General features: G+C 31.6%; 1 protein-coding gene across 2 annotated transcripts in view; it reads right to left on the bottom strand.

The window, feature by feature from the left end:
• Positions 1–18350, bottom strand: part of LOC147078295 (pyrokinin-1 receptor-like) — a 197186-nt gene that overhangs the window by 46613 nt on the left and 132223 nt on the right. For both annotated transcript variants that reach the window (XM_085958285.1, XM_085958296.1), the window contains exon 3: positions 15539–15646. In XM_085958285.1, the coding sequence (XP_085814411.1) occupies positions 15539–15646 (108 nt within the window). The remainder of the gene's footprint in view (positions 1–15538; positions 15647–18350) is intronic.

Below are 18350 nucleotides of genomic sequence, written 5' to 3'. Positions count from 1 at the left end.
AGTACGCGTCACTCGAATTTATCATATTATTACATTGTATTAGATGTTATTATGATTAGTCGATATCAAACCTTTCAATCAAGCAGTTCAAAAATATTCTCCTAATTGAATAACCGTACCTCAAATTCTGTGTTTGCCGAGAATGACGTAAAACTGGCGGCTCTCGTGGTGCAGGGCGTAAGGCGCTTGCTTTCCACCCGATAGTTCCTGGGTTCGATTCCCGGTCAGGACACACAATATTCATGTGTTTTTCTCAAAGCCTGGATGTTTGTGCTTGTTCAAAATTACTAACAACCACCTTGTACGAAAAAGCAAGGACATGGTTATTAATAATTCTAAAAAAAAATGACGTAAAACTATTAAATACTAAATTCACATATATAACTAAATATATACATCATCAAAATGCAATGCGGTGTACAAGTGTATATGATAAAAGAACCATAAAAACAGTTCTTGGACATCACACCAAATTGAAATACAAAACAATTACAAATGGTGATCCCGACGGGAAATGATGAACACCTATAAAGTAAAGCAGAAGGTAAACTATTGAACTGACTTCTACGATCTGAACAAAGATAGCAAGGTAGTACTAGAAAACGATATTTCAAGTTAAGATTAAAGTCAAAATGGCCGCATTAGATATTATCGAATAGTTTCACAACCACTTCCGACAATTGCCACTATATCCTCTTGTTTATTCAATGATAAATATACACGTACCCATGTATTTTGGCTATCCTTAAAATTTAGAAAAAAACACCTATATGATATTTGCAACGTTGGCAAATATGAATTTATTTGTTTAGGAAAATCAACAAGATCCCAAATATAACTATGAAAATAATAATACCAGAAAACGGATAAAATATATATATTATGTAGCCATTTAATAAACAGTAATAAATTTTGATCAAAGTTTGCGTGACTCAATATGAATATTGTTTTACTTTTTGTGAAATAGAATAATATTTTCGATTATAGTTTTATCGTGTAACGAAATCTCACGGTCGACGAAAGTCAGAAATATTATATAAAAAATAACTGAATGTCAGAATCAAATATCTCACTTTTGATATAATATAATATGTTATCTCATAAATATAATGCGTAATATATCGAAGCGACATTTTATTATTAAGTAGTATTTTTTTTTTATATAATACTGCTTCCTAATATGCGGAATTTGAAGTATATCACTTAAAACATGGTTATAAGAAATCATTCGTATGAATCATAGAATGATCGATAGCTTGAAGGCGAGAGTACTCACGTGGAAAGACGCACTCGTTCCAATCTTTTTTCTATCATTTTTTTCTAATAGGTATTTTTCTATTTTTTTTTCTCAATGTTATATAATTTCTACAAGCCTTAAAGGTATTAATTTTATAATATATATTTTTTATACAATGTTAACTTAATCATAGCCCATATTGTTTGAAATTTAAAAGCTTTTTGTTATCGTACAGGATTTTTAAGTTGTCACCTCCTTCTTCCTCTTCCTCTTCCTCTTCCACTTCTTCCCGCTTCTCTTGATTTTGGCTCACACCTTCTCGATAATAAAATGGCACTATATAATGTAAGTCTTTAGAAAAAAAAAACTGGCATAGCTATCTCTCCCACTTTAAAGTTGTTCGACATGGCATGCGCCGATCAACTCAGTCGGAGATATTTGAAAAAGAGCGCCAAAAAACTAACGTTATATGCAAAACCATCAGTCTCGGTCCAAATTTTCTCTAATTAGAGACCGGAAAATCATCTATGTCCTAAATTATCTTCTTATGCCGAATCTGCATTTTCGCTGAGACTATCCGAATAAGGCCGAGTGCGAGAGTATACTGTATACCACATACTCATAGTATCAAGGAAACTTTCGCTAAGCGGCTTGGAAAAACATCTTGGCGAGAGTGTGGCTTGGAATTAGGCTGAACATCGTAAAAAATGTCTTAATAAAATATCTTCCATATCAATGATTAAAAAATTTTCAATTGATCGTTAGTTGCTTTGAGTTCATTGCACCTACTTCACAGAATATACCTACCTAAATAGATTTCATATGTCAACTATTACTAAGTCATACTGACAATAATTATCTACAGCGACGTCTCTAGACAAAATGCCGCCCCATTTTTTATACAGTATTTTTATCACCCTTTCATGACTCCAATATCTAAAAAATGTGTTGTATGTATATATACTTAAGTATTTAAAATTTAATTTATAAATATTTTTTCCCAAAAGTGGGGATTTTTTGACGTTGGTAATACAATGGTTTCTTACATGTAATTTTTGCGATATATTAATGTGCTCTATCTTGATGAATTAAAGACAATCCATGTCGCTTTTATTCTTCACAAAACCTGCACTAAATTGCAAATCTGCACCTACCGTTTCTGGTCACCAAAGACGTCGAAGGCAACGGAAGTAAACTAGACATCGTGACAAAAAAATTGCAGACTTGTTAAATCTTTTATGTTAATTAATACATTCTGTCTCCAACTGGTGAACTGAATTCTTAATTTAAGATATTTCCGTTATTACTAAATTTAGGTAACTATTTCTATATGCCTATACCAAATTAATGATTCTCTTCATTTGACGCCCTTCGAGTAACTGCCGCCCTCAAGCGACGCTCAATCTACCTACCCCCACGGGACATCACTGATTATCTACCTTAATTATAATGAGTTAAATTTTTCTCGTAATAAGTCAAATGACACATTGAAAAGAAATAATGACGTATCCACGTACTTTAAAAGACTATTAGCAAAACGAGAATAATAATTAATGACAATGTCTTTAAACTGTTTTTTTGTTGTTGTTTGAAATGTAATTATCTATTTGTAGTAACGTAGACGAAATACATGGAAAATGGTTCTCAAACAATATTATTGTCTTCTTTACTTCTCTTCCTAGGATTGAACATTGTAAATATATACATATTATTTTTTCCACCCTCTGGAGTTCCAAACATCTAGACCATGAAGATCCTCGATATTGAAAACATTGGCAAAAATTGAGCGTCACGTAACGGAAAAAATACTGGAGAGTACGATTCAGGTAGGTATCTGAAATAGCGGATTCATCTAAAGAGGTAAACACTTTTATTTATGATGTATTTAAAACCGCTTGTACATTGAAAATATGTGTTAATTATTTTTATTTTGATATATAGTAGTAAAAGAATATATTATTTACAATTATTTGGATAACAATAATATGTAAAATATTGTAACAAGTTTAATCATTTACCATCACTGTAACGATATTATCTTCCTCAATCTCGTGTTCGACTTTGTACAAATATTTTACCAATCGTTACGTCGCTCTAAGGCCAGCGCCACACTACGCGGAAATTCCGTCGCGGAGGATGCGCGACGGAACGCCAATACATTTTATTACATATAATTTGCCGTCATCGGGCACATTACGCGGAAGATCGGTTGTCCATCAGCGGTCCGCTTAACATTGGCGTTTGCTCCGTCCTCCGCGAACCGATCTTCCGTAAGCGTCAGATCGGCAACGTTGCATTGTACATTACTTAATGCAACTCGGCACATTCGGTGGATAGTCGGCGTCGCGTGCGCAAGTAAATAAGCTTTGGCAGTCAACTGATAATCTGCCACAGAATATTTAATGTGGCTGCAATGTTTAGTAAAGGATTTATCGCGACGTAATTTCAGCGACGGAACTTCCGTCTAGTGTGGGCCTAGCCTAAGAGTTAGTTTACGCCACTGATCTATAGTAACTATTGTCATAAATTATGAAATGATATGGGGTAACTGATTCTTAAATATTACATTCGTTGCAACGTTATATTGGAGTTTGCAATTGATTAATATTTTTTTAGAAATTACAACGTTTGTAATCTATATTCCGTCACCTTACTTGATACGACCTCGTACGTCCGATATTATGAAAAAATGAAGTTTGTTCGACAAAATTTAAACAAAAAAACATTTTAAATCTTATCAAAACCTCGGGGTTCTCTAGACTAGTATGCTGTCTATCTATCGAAAAATTTTAAATACACGTAAGTCTCGTGGTTTCAAACATAGAATTAAAACCTTGTATTTCACAACCAGTGTTAGCAGATTCACCGATTTCAGACGTGTTTGTAATATTGTTTTCTTACGTTTTTTTCTTCCCTTCAACATTATTCTCAAACAGACTTACTAGGTTTTAATAGTAAGGTGACGATTTGCTACGATATAACATATCTCACTTCAGTTATAAAGCTTTATATTTCAGGAAAATGTGTTTTTTTTATTCTAAAAGAATTTAGCAATGCACAATGAAATTTTACAGTTTAACAAAATAATAATAAAACTAGAATTTTCCAAATATATAATTGGATTAATTATTAATCTCATAAATGGTTATTCGATTTTGAAGCGATTTTTGACTTATTTTTTTGCTGAATAAAGACCTTTTCCATATATACATAAGATATCGATATATGTAGGATAGTTTAATATGTAGGGAAGTATCTTTTTTTCTTCCGACCATGCCCGATTCCAATAGGATCATATGGGCCTCCACAGAGTAGAGGTTTATTTTGACAAATTTTGTGTTTTACGAGAAATGGATGTCAGCCACTTGCTCAACCTATTAAGTCCATACCCTGACACCCACAAATTGGAAAACAATATGTGTACTTGCCAAACCCAGGATTCGAATCAGGAAAGTGTTTAATTATCCTATTATCTATTTTTAATTGATAATTATTACATTGTTTAAATTTAGAGGCAGTATCTGAAAATGGTGTTCAACAATATATTTTATTACGATTATTTAAAAGTTTGATTTTCGCTAATAGTGCTGACGATTTTAATTTGGAAAAACGTATAAACTCCCGGATGAGGAAATGAAGCCGTTGAAACGACTAAGAATTATTTTCTGAGACAGTTCATTCATAAATCACTATTTTCGCTTGAATGGTAAAAATGTTCTCGAAAAACATATGTATTACTTGTACAATGATTCATATTGTGTTTTTTGTGTTGCGTCTCAATTGAATTTTCATTACTAAGCTATATTAAAATTACATTATTGTTCGCGATTTTATTATTAGATACAACTGTCAGGTTATATGTTATACGAAGCACTTAGTGTTCCCATAAATTTCTATCAATCAATGATTAATGGAAGCTTTTTTGTAAAATAAAGTGTTAACAAAGCTTTCAAGGCTCGATAGAATGGGATGGGGTGGGGTGGGGTTATCCAAAGTAGTGGTAATTTGTTAAAGCTTTCCCTTCCTTCAATAGCATGATAAATTACTTGTAAGGAAAACTTTGTATGTTTTGCGTAATTCTATAATTACAACACCTACCTGAAACTACGTACCTGTACGGGAGTATAAGGGAGTGTTAACTTATATTATGTTTATATTATTATACCTTAACAATATAACTTAATTTACCTATTTTTTTCATTCAACGGGCACCGATTGAATATAATTATATAAGATTTAAAAATGGCATCCTTCTTTGTAAATAGATTACTTGGATAACTCACAAAAGCACAATGGATTTTTTTGAACCAATCATTCCATTTGCTTAGAATGATCTATATAAGCATTGAGCTACTGATTCAAATACCTACGATCCTTATATATAATTTCTAATATCTACACTATGTATGGAATATGTACTTTCCATTTATTACAGGTATATTTTTGAGGTCTTCCCTAAGTCACGTACTTAATTACAGTTATCATTTTTGATTATGTTTATTTGAATTAATTTAAAATGTAAGACGTGTGTAACCAAAATTATTTTAATGATAATTTTTATACTTCAAAGGATTGTTAGGTAGTAATACTTATCTAAAATGTCTACAATTATTGAAGAATTAAGATATCATTAGAATGCTGTGTAAATCTTGGTAATGATGTATTTTATGGTACTAATTGACAACATTCTTCGAATCGGGCAAAACTAAATGTAATTACAAACACAAACTCTTACGTATTTTGAAAATGCAGCATATTATCAAAAACCTTAGAAAACTATTATGTATTAGAAAGAATCCTAGAAAAATTAATGAAAGACCTGTTTCATTGTATCAAGCTTATCAGGCACTATTAGCGAGGAGTGCAAGATTAGGAAATGCTCGTATACATTTTTTTATATATACATTTTCAGTGATGTGCTATGTATTTTGTTTTTAAATTTTCATTTTATTACATTGTTTATGTTTTTTATTTTCTTCTTTTTTTTCTTTTATGAGGGTAATATTTGGTATATATTAGATAAGTAGGTATGTATTTTTTATTTAACTTGTGTGAATAGAGGCATTTTTTCTATTGAATTCAAAAGTCAGCGTCATCAATAATTATTTTTTTTCTTGTACACAATGTTTTTTTATAAATGAATAACTACATACTTATTTACAACGCAAACTTATTACGTTATAATATATACGTAATTTACGATATTAATTTCAAAATCCTTCATGAGACGAAAATAGCTTAAAAATTGATTGATTAGAATTCCTAGAAAAAAAATATTACTATCAATAGCTTATAATAATTACCATAATTTAAAATCTTGTGAAGTAGGTATAAAGCCGGGCTTTTATTATCGCGAAAGCAATGAATTTAAGAAAAAGGGTCGTCCAAAATTAGGTTTTTTGGAGGTGAATAACTACTAATCATAATACTAATATTCAAATAGTGTCATCATATTCAATAAATACTAAGGGACTATTTAAAACAGATTCAGATTTAAAAAAACCATATATACATTATATTTTTAACACTACAGCAGGCCGTGATGCCTAACGATAGTATTGGAATGAAACAACAATGTATTATTAGTAATATAAGAGAAACAATCACAAACATCAAGGCCTTGAGAAAATCACATAAATATATTGTGACCTCACCGAGAATATAACTCGGGGCCCCCGGATGAAAGGCCAGCAACTTACGCACTGAAATCGGAGATCCGCCTTAACTCGTAAATATAAAAGAAATGCAAGAATTTTCATACCATAACACCATAGATTTAATATTCAATTTGCAAGTAATGCAATTACAGCGCGATACAGTAGCAACACATTGTAATGCTATGAAAATATTGGGTCTGTAATTGTAACTAACATTAATCTTATATATACACATCTTGCAGCAGTGGTGAAGGGTAGAGGTAGGCTGTAAGGATCCGACATAAACAGTGTACACTAAGCTTTGTCAGTCATACGTGTTTGTTTTCATTGAAATAAGACAACAATTTATAGATGGTGTTGGTTAGTTTTTTTAAATTCAATTAAACCCTGCAAAACCAAGCCATAATAGATAATAGTCATAAAATACTCGTCTATCTATAAAATATCTAAAATTATGCAATTAAATCAAACATAACTTTGAATATTTTGTAGATATAATGATATTTTTTATCAATTATAGGTTTAGGCAGGAATTAACGGATTTAAAAAAATGAACCAACAATATGTATTAATATGTATTCTTAATCCAACGAAGACAAACAAATATGAATGAAAAAGTGTGCACAATTTTGTCGTATCGCCCAAAATATACCACAACTATTATGCTTTGGTTAAGGTAGGGTTTTGATTGATTTTTAAAAACTAACCAATACAATCTGTAAATTGTAGTCTTGGTTCAATAAAAACATATACTTACGTATGACAACAAAGTTTAATGTGAACAATTTATGGCGGACCTTAACAGCCTACCTCCACCTTTCGCTACTGCCTTGCAGGTGCACTTAATACTTATATATTATGTAAGAATAATCAATTTTGAGATAAAATAATGTGAACATATTTGTATTTGCTGATTTTTTTAAGTTAACCTGAATACCTAACTAAGGTACAAATTTCGCATTGATCGCTATTTAAATGAGTTTTTTTACCCGTTTATAATATTAATTACTATTAATTTCTGTCAAATAGGCAGTCATACCCACTGTCATGTTTCCAGCACTGAAAATAAGTTTCCAGGAAGGAGATAGAATAAAATTATTCCACAGTTCGCAACTTCAGAATGCGTAACTGTAGGACATCAGAAATAATTTTTACTTCAAAACTTTCCGAACAAATGTCAAATAGCCAAACTCAAGGAAACACCTTCCAAGAATTTCCACTGTTTTTTATACAAGTTTATTTTAACTCGGCAACTCGTCAGTTTAGATTAGTTCACTGCTGAATGAAGGCCACTCTAAAATGATTTTTTATGAATTATGAATTGCGTTGCTAACACTTTCGTAGAACTAGTTATCAATCTAGGTATTGTATATATTTCGGATAATGCCAGTATTGTTTAGGTACCGCTGGATGACTAGATGTGTATTTTATTCCAGACATGTGACACATTCAACTTGATCGATTTTAAAAGTTACCGTAGTACTTGTAGTGTTGTGTTGTGTGTCTTTCTCTTTCTGTGTCTTGTGTGTAGTGTTTTCCAACCTTATTTGTGCCATGCCCTACTTCAACTTCAAAAATCTTCATGCGCCCCCCTATCAAAATTTAATAGTTAACTAACAAATTCTGAAAAAAAAAATGAATTGCTTCAAATAAAAAATGCACATAGGCAATACTATTTTACAACGTTTTTATAGCTCGTATTCTTATTTGTCTGGTAGTTGTTTATCCAGTACAAATCTTGCAATCGATTTTTAACTAACTTTCCGACTAGCTAGACATTTGAAACTTTTAGAATATATCAAAACACGATGCCAATGCATTCTTTTAATACGTTTAGCCATCTTTAAGTAGAATTGAATTCATTTTCAGTTAATTCTGTTTTGTATGAAAAGTTATTTCGGAAGAAATCCGTAATCCAATCCACTATTATTGGTTGTTAAGCGGGTGGTCCTAGCAACTAAATTATTAATATATTACGTGCGTTACTATGGAAATCAAAATGATATTTCAGTATTATATATTTGTTTATTTTTTTGTTTTTTTATTTACTTTATATCAAGTACAAGTTTGAGCATATTGAGCATAATAATTCAACAGAAAATTTAAAAACGTTGTAAGTATATAAAAAGTTCTTTTTATCTTGTAATTATTTAATTTAACTTTTGTGAATAAGTACCTATTGTGGCACCCCCATATGTACCCCATTTGGGGATGTCTCTGTGTATCTGGAGAGGCCCGAATCGGTATCAAGCCCAACTAATAGTAAAGTAATAGTAATAAATAATAATAACAGAGCCGAGCCGGCAATGCCGTAAATTATAACCGTTGAATATTTGCAACGTCACTTTTTTTCGACGACGGCTTTCGTTGAAAAAAAACACAAGATGGCGGGCAGAACGTTACAAACAGCTAAATCACCAACACGCCAATTTCGTCCTCCGTAAAATTAAATTATTAAAAATGTAACCGTTTAGAATATATTAACGTAAATATACCTTGCCGTTTCCAAAACGATTCCGGTGTGTTATTTGTTCATCTCCACATCCCGAATCCAGACGAAAAACCAGACAACAAAATAAAAGTGACAGTTTGTTTTCACTTTCCAAAATGGTGGGAAATGATACTATGTATATTATATTATTAGATGTACAAGTACAACCTGGAAGAAAATTAGTGCGATCCTTATGCTTGATGTGAGCTGCAAAGAGTTTTTATGTGAGGTACTAATTTCGTCAATTTAATCATAAATCTCCACAGTTTGTGATATTTTAAAATATTATAAAACGATTTCTTTTTTTCATTAACAAATCATTTACAGCGCTAAAGCGCCGCATTCAACTAAATATTATTATGATGGGAATAGCAACAATAATTTTCTCGGAGTCATGATTGCAATATCAAAAAAAATATTTTCTTCGTGTACTAATTAATATTTTTTTTGTATTTTCACTTTTCCACTGTTTAATAACTTAATACTGATCTAATTCTTTTCATATAATACTGTTTTAATAATATTTCTTTATTTCTAAATGTCATGTTGTGAACGTCTTAAATTAATAATTTGTAATGTTCACTATATGTAAAAACAAATAAATTTTGAATTTGAATAATAATTAGTAGCTAAATAACTCAGGATCCCCTCTCATCATCGCCAGTCAATATTACCCAGGTGTATGCAAAAGCCACTCTAGAATTTTTATTGTCCACTAATCAGGTGACCTACAACCGTACAGCCTGGTATTCAGGATGCCCTTCAGAGACTGGGCACCGTCCATTTTTTCTAGATGAATCACTCATTGGAGTTTACCATGTTAAACAATGTGAAGCAGAATTCTTCGATAGTTGTAACTCTTTGTGTTACTCCGTATGCGTCATTTACCTCCTTCTAGTTTGGGTCCATAAATCTTACATAAGTAGCACATTTCTCATGAATATAATGTAAAATATATTATTATTCTTTATTATCTATGTATACAATTATATGATACTTTTACTGTGTAGGTATCGTGATATATTGGTTATTTTATGTCATAATGGTGTTATTTGAATAAATAAATAGATGCGATAAATTATTTAGATGCCTACGACATTATTTTCTAATAAATCATATAAAAAATAAATGTTTGTGAGCATATCGTATGTGAAAACTGTATTATTGACAATTTTTAGGTAAGGAAATATTGGTCACATAGTATATTATTTATTTTGTTATCAGCATTCTATTAATTGAGTAGGTAATGTCACACCCCCGAATGGTCCCCATTTGGGGATGGCCCAGGATTGGCCTTGGGATCCCAGACGGCCAGAAAGTAAACACGCACGTTTCGTCCTCCGTAAAATAAATTATTAAAAATGTAACTATTATATAATATTAACTTAAATAAACCTCGCCGCTTCCAACATAATTCCGGTGTGTTAATTGTCCACCTCCACATCCCGAATCCAGACGAAAAACCATACAAAAATAAAAGTGACAGCGTGCTTCTCACTTTCGAAAATGGAGGGAAATGAGAGTAAGAAGCAAAGGAAATTGTATCCATTTTTTAAATGTAGGTACAACAGTTACTCTTTGAGATGTTCTAATTATTTTTTCTTCTTTTATTCAGCGAATAATAAAGATTTAAGAACGTACCATTCTAATTATTGAACATACATAATTTTGAAAACAAGTCATCCGAAAATATAGCCAATAGAAAAAATATTTTAAAATTATTAGCAAGTTCAAATAAGCTACAACAGAAAATATTGGAGTGATCTGTGACGTCGGTTAGTAATTAAAGTAATAAATTATGTATCTTTATTATTTTTAATTTAAGCAATGGTTAAATTAGCTTAGTACATTTTATTAATAAATACTATAATGTAGCTGAAACCCCCGCAACATTGTGTTATTATTATTACACGCATATTTCAATGTGTTAAGTGATGGAGAGAAGCCCTACTCAATTTATGATTGATTGATACCTTCAATATTACATTACAAGATGTCGTTGCAAGGCTTTGGTTGCTATAGGTAACCGCTTTATTACTAGGGTTTAGGGGGTCAAACAAAGATTTGGTTTAAAATGCTTATTTTTACAATCACTATTTACCTAGTTTGATTACTTTGACTACCAAAGTATGATATAATTAATATAATTCTCAATTACTATGTAAAATGTATGCATAGCAAAAATGAAAAAAATAGAAAAAGAAATTGGTACAACAATAATTAACTAATTAAATAACCTTCTTAATATATAGGTAATTATTTTATGAAATCCACATTTGAAATCATTCCGTTCTGTATCGTCAGCGACCTTCCGAAGTTTTAACGAATTCTAATATAGTTGTCATCATCGCCCTTACAAGGAAGGGGCTGACAGGGCTCTATCCTAGGGGCCCGTCGTAGCGGGTCGACCAGATAAATGAGAAAAACACACATCTTAAATTTAATTTAATAGTAAAAAAACGTCATTTATCTATTTAAAAGTTATTTCAAGATTATTACTATTTTAAAATATAAGGTTGTGCTATCCTATTTTTGGTTGTTGTGTGTTGATGCTCGACAACTCCATAATTCGATGTGTTGGTCAATAGATTCCTTTCCAATATACTTACTAATATGATAATATTTTTTAATATTATACAATTTTATATATTATAAAATTGAGACATTTATATTTCATCCTGAATTAAATATCAAGAATGTTACAACTGTATATAATATTTAGTCGATATTGATGCAATGCCTAACGAAAATGCCTTCATCTATGACTATGGCGTATTTATGTCATATCTGTGATGGTTTAATATTTTAAATATGGCTGAATCTTGATTTAACCGATCATAGATTGAGAGTGGGTCTATTGTTTGGGCACCGCATCAGTTGAAGTATGGCCTTATGGTGAAGAGGGTACAGAAAAAAATTCTTGAGACTCCTTTACTTGAGGTTGTATGGATACTATCCGTGGCTTTATCCTACTGACTTTCTCTTAGGCATGCTTACAAACTGCAGTCTACAATTTAGAAGAAATCTTTATAATCTACGTATTTTTTTGACTTATACGAGGTATAAATGAGAACTCTGCCATTCTTGGCAGTGTTGACCTGTGTGTCCCTGATATTAGAAATAGAGAATATCAGTTGTTTATTCTCCCAAGGTGCAGAACCAACCTGCCACTGCTAATGCCAATTGGGAGGGCGATAACTATGTTCAACGAAATTGCTTCGGATGTTGATATATTCCACCTACGTGAGGATAAGTATAGGCGGACGTTGTTTTATAAATTCTTAAAATAGGGTCTGCTTAACTCATTTGGTACACTTCCTTGTACCTATCTAATTAATATTTTTTGTATGTACACAATTCTACTATTTAATAACTTACTATCTATCTCTATACTGATCTATATCTTTTTTTATGTAATACTGTTTTACATTTCTTTGTTTCTAAATGTCATGTTGTGAACGTCTTAAACTTATAATTTGTAATGTCCACAATATGTTAAAAATAAATGAATTGATATTAAATTGAAATTGAAAATAATCTCACCAATAGATTAAATGAGTAAAAATATCTCATTGCCTGAAAACTTTTAATTTTCTGATTTTAGTTTGTAAAGTAAAGTATTTTTATTCATTCCGTATATACTTATGTATGTAGAATATGGTTTCAAAGTGCCGATTTAAAAAAAATATAGCTAATGACGTGATCTGAAGGTGAATGCTGTCAAACGGGTGTTGTCCGTAATACTTTGAACCCCCAGTAACAACTTTGACACAATGCTTCCTTGTTTACAGAAACCTTTGTAAGTCATTTCACAATGTTTTCTAATAAATCTTTAATGTAGGTAATCTCAGTATTCAATGCGACGTGTCGCCTAAGATAAAGCGACGCATTAAAATATAAAGGCCGCCGTTTTAATTCTTTGTCTGGAAGTGTTCATTTCGAGACAGCGAGTATTACTGTGAAAGCTCCGTCAGGCCGCAAAAGCTCGGCATTAAAAAGATATGGAACAAAAGCTCTCTACTGGCTTACAAAGTTACGTGCTACGGATTATTTTAGCAATATTTATAAGAAAACTTATATTTGCGCGATATAATTAAACTACATTTTGTTGATACTGCCTAAAAAGTCAATAAAATATTTTCAAATTTGTACTGTAATATTGTATGAAGCTTAATTTTTTTTTATACATATTATGTACTTAAATTGAAGTTATAAGTTTATAGTTTTTACGTCTTATACTACGCATAAATTTCTTGATTTAGAACTGTAATTATTTACTAAGATCTAAAACATATCGAAAACGTACTTTTATAGTGAAAAGGGTTCCAATCCAGTACACTTTTTAAATTCTTTCATACATATTAAATACCAATGCCATCTAGCGTTTAAATATAGAGATAGAAATTATTTGGAGTTCCAACTGTAACAATTATTTAACAAGAAATTTATGAGCAGGTATTAAAAAGGCCAATTGTTAAGATTTGTCGCAATTAAGCATAGTAGTTGTAGCATAGTTGTAATGCACAGGGCGCGATACCAAGAGACGCAGGTTCGATTCCTGCCGGGTGTCTTACATTTTTCGAAAAGATTTTTGTATTGGCTATAATTTCTCATGAGTGTTAGAATTATGTATGTTCAATTATTATAATGGTACATTCTTAAATCTTGTGAATTATTCGTTGAATAAAAGAAATAGTTAATTAAAAGAATAGAGAAATAAGGTTTTAACCTACATGGAACCTTGTTTCTCTGAATTGAAAACGAGATTGTGTCTAACTTCACACTTATCAGGATATAGGACAGGACGCACAAGGATCCGTCTGGCTAGCTGTCATATTTTAGCAAGCGTATTTTTACAGTTTTAAAATATAAAATGACACGTTATTTGTATTCAATATTATGAAAAAAATGAAGTATTTAGTAGTTTTGGAACATCTCATAGGCCATCCAACCATGAATCTGATGATTTCTTTCGGTAAGCACAGCAAGTTACTGGTATAGACATTTTTAGTTCGTGTATTTAAAAAAATATATTCTTTAAATAAGTTGTAATGAAGATATATTTTAATACATTTGTAGAAAAAACCTTACTAAGGAGTATTATTTATACCTTTATTATATAAATAAACAGTGTCTTTTTTAAATGATCGTTTAAACGATTATTTTAATATACTGAAGACGTATAGCAGAGTCCATAAATCAACTAACATTCCTTGGAAAACACGGTCTAGTACGTCAAAAGATAGGTACTAATATATTTACGACATATTGTAATATCGGCTATTGAAATCGTCTGTAATGAAGTAAGCCATTCTATTAGTTTAATGATTAGACTTCAACATTGTCAACGACTGGAATTAGTGAACAAAATTATATTTATGAAACTATGTATGGGGATAAACAACTCAATGCGTGTCAGCATATTGATCGGCGATATTAAATACATTAGGTACCGCAATTAAAAATAATTTGACATCAACAATTATGGTAAACTCAGTAAATAGCTTACTGCAATTATTATTTCGGCAATATCCATTTTTCCACATAGTCAGCTATATCCGATGACGCAAACTCTATATAGTTTGTTTTTTACTGCTATAGCTGACTCTATTATAATAATTATTTCTTAAATATTCTTTTCAAGATATTATTCTGATTGTGAGTACGTCAATAAATAGTGGATCATAATTCATTGGAGATGTCACTTGAATATAAATTCCAGTCTGATAGTATCTCAGTCTCGGAATCGCTCCGCACAACATCTCATTCTACCGAGATTTGGACCTCGGAACAGTATCATAAGTATTGTAACATAACTCCTGTAACATACTCTTGTACCGACTGTTTACGCTGCAAATAAAACTCACTCCTCCATCCATCGGAACAACCACCAAATCTCGACTTCATCATCCATCACACCATGACTGGGCACATATTATGTGTTTAACAAATAACTTAGAAAACGTGATAGTTTCAAGTTTAAGTCCGCAAAAATAAAGTGATGAAATTTGAAATACTTCAATATTGTGATTTTTACATGAAAGAGTGTCGTCACATAAGATTATGGCATATAAGAAAGTTTTCTTTATCACCTGAAGGATATAATATAATTATGAACAGTATTTAATATATCAAAAATATATTTCTCCTTACCTTAAAAGCTTCTCGGAACTTGTTTGACATAATGTTGTAGAGAAAGGGGTTTATTGTGGTCGACAGGAAGTAGAGAACTCCTGAGAGGTACGTCAGCACCTTGTAGACCTGGAACAGAAATCAAAGGAAACGCTGTAAACTGCGAACAGGATATCAAACGCAATTGAAAATACGCATCGAAATTATTTTACTTCTACGAAAATTACATGTTTATTTTTATCCTTATGTCGGTTGCACTATGCAACTATATATAGTAAATTAGGCATCTAATTACAAAATTAGATAAGGTCACAACTCAGTAGTAGTTATATATTATGTAGGTATTTGAAAGTCTCACTTTAAAAGTTTCAATCAAATTTAATGATTTAGTCAAGTGCGTTTTACAAGATATAAATCGCACCGTGAGTGTAAAACCAAAGCGCAAATTTTTCAATTTCGAGATTAAATGCAAAACAACTGCAAAAGTCGTGAACTTGATAATGTAAAAGTGAAGTAACTGAAAGAAAATGCACTATAATGTAGATATAAACCAAATATTATGGTGTTTTTTTAGAAACTCTATTTTGGTTTTACACTCACGGTGCAAAATAATTACATATTGTGTAAAAATGTATATGGAATAATACGAGGGTGGGTCAATAATTCCTTAGAAAAAAGCATTAAAACAGGTTTTATTTTTGTATTTTTTTTTTATTTCTCAACATAATTTCCTTGGAGCTCAATACACTTGGTTAGACGTTTCTCATTTTTTTTTAAACCGTCAGAAAAATAAGTTTTCGGAAGGTCCTCAAAATAAGCATTTGTCCGATCGATGACTTCTTCATTTGAAAAAAAACGTTGTCCACTTAGCCATTTTTTTAAGTTTGGGAAAAGGAAAAAGTCACTGGGGGCTAAATCTGGCGAATACGGTGGGTGGTCGACCAATTCGAACTTCAATTCTTCAATTTTAGCCATTGATCGTAAACATGTGTGAACACGGGCATTGTCCTGATGAAAGAGGATTTTTTTCCTGTTTAAATGAGGCCGTTTTTCTTCAATTTTGTTTTTTAGCTGGTCCAATAAAGATGCATAATAATCCCCTGTTATTGTTTTTCCTTTTTCCAAATGGTCAACGAAAATAATTTCACGTGCATCCCAAAATACAGTAGCCATAACCTTACCAGCTGATTTTACGGTTTTCACCTTCTTTGGACATGGTTTGCCTTCGCAATCCACTGCTTTGACTGTTCTTTCGTCTCGGGAGTATAGTGGTGTATCCATGTTTCATCTACAGTCACAAAGCGACGAAAAAATTCATCCGGATTGCGTTGCATGAGCGACAACAGGGCTTTAGAGGCCACCACCCTACTGCGTTTATTGTCGACTGTGAGCAAACGCGGCACCCATCTTGCAGAAATATTTTTCATGCCCAATTTGTCATGTAAAATAGAAATGACGCTACCTTTTGAGATCCCTGTAACCTCAATTATCTCACTCAACTTTAATCTTCGGTCACTTAACACCATATCGTGGATTTTATTGATCATTTCTGGTGTAGTTACCTCTACAGGACGTCCTGAGCGTGGTTCATCCTTTGTTGATGTACGACCACGTTTAAATTCATTTAACCAGTTATAAATAGTTGCAAGTGAAGGAGCAGATATGCCGTGAACTAAATCCAACTCATTTTTTATTTCCTTTGCTGTTAACCCTTTTATATTAAAATGTTTAATAACAACTCTAAACTCAATTTTCTCCATTTTCCATTTTTCCATTTTTCACAAGCAATTTTTTTTTTTAAATGTACGAGAAACACACAACAACCCGACCAATCTGATTGAAACTTCGCAGCATACTGAATCGGTAGTGCCGCTGCATGAAAACAAACCGCTTGCAGTACTAGTCGCGCCACCTGTCGGCTTTTCTAAGGACTTATTGACCCACCCTCGTATGTACATATTTTTTTTAGTTTTTGACTAGTTATGTGATTATGATATTTATATTGCGATGTAGAGCATGATTAGGAAGTTGTAATACATAGTAGAGGCCAATATCCGTAGATTAAATTGCATGGATTGCAGTAGAAATACATAATAACACGTCATATAGCAGGTAGTAAATCTATGGAAAAAGGCAGTGGCCCAGAACGAAATGATATTTTAAATTATGATGAAGACGGTTCCGTGAATAACCGGAACGGTGACAAAGTAGAATAGCGATGAACAGTAGGTATATGAAGAAACAGAACAAAGACAAAACAGAACACCGATAAACCGAACTATGACATTTCACGAAAAATATAACATTTATTATTGAAATTGTCGTATATTTATATTATGTTGTCTAGATTTTTAATAACACATATTTTTAATACGCCGTAAAAATCAAATTATATAATTGGTTTTTTCTCTTCGTCATTCCTATTCGCTGGAAAGCCTCAATTAAACGGGACTTAACTGGATGTTGCCGGTAAGCTAGGTATATCTCGTCTTAATCAATCTAATGTGTTCAAAATGCTTGGGTGACTAGGTACAACGAAATACCGAGTTTAACAATTCTGTGGAGTTTGTGGATAATTGTGTCGCTAGATTTCAAAATCACCCAAGTCCATAATAGATGAATAGGAGAAAAACAGATTTTTGTTTCCTCAAATACATAGTCACAAGGGTAAAAGTTTATATTATTTCGAGTATAGAATATTTAAAATTAATAAATTCCACATTTTGATAATGCAGAAATCTTACAAAGCAGTAGTTCTTCAGCAATTTACAAAAAAGTAAAAAATACCTAAAGGTGGACTTGGCTGATTTTGAAATGTAGCGACACAATTATT

Source organism: Rhyacophila brunnea, unplaced genomic scaffold (genome assembly GCF_057557595.1).
Source record: "Rhyacophila brunnea isolate RB1 unplaced genomic scaffold, BYU_Rbru_1.0 scaffold_11, whole genome shotgun sequence".
Lineage (NCBI taxonomy): Eukaryota > Metazoa > Arthropoda > Insecta > Trichoptera > Rhyacophilidae > Rhyacophila > Rhyacophila brunnea.
Note: the sequence above shows the minus strand (reverse complement) of the source record. Positions and strands in the feature narration are given on the sequence as shown.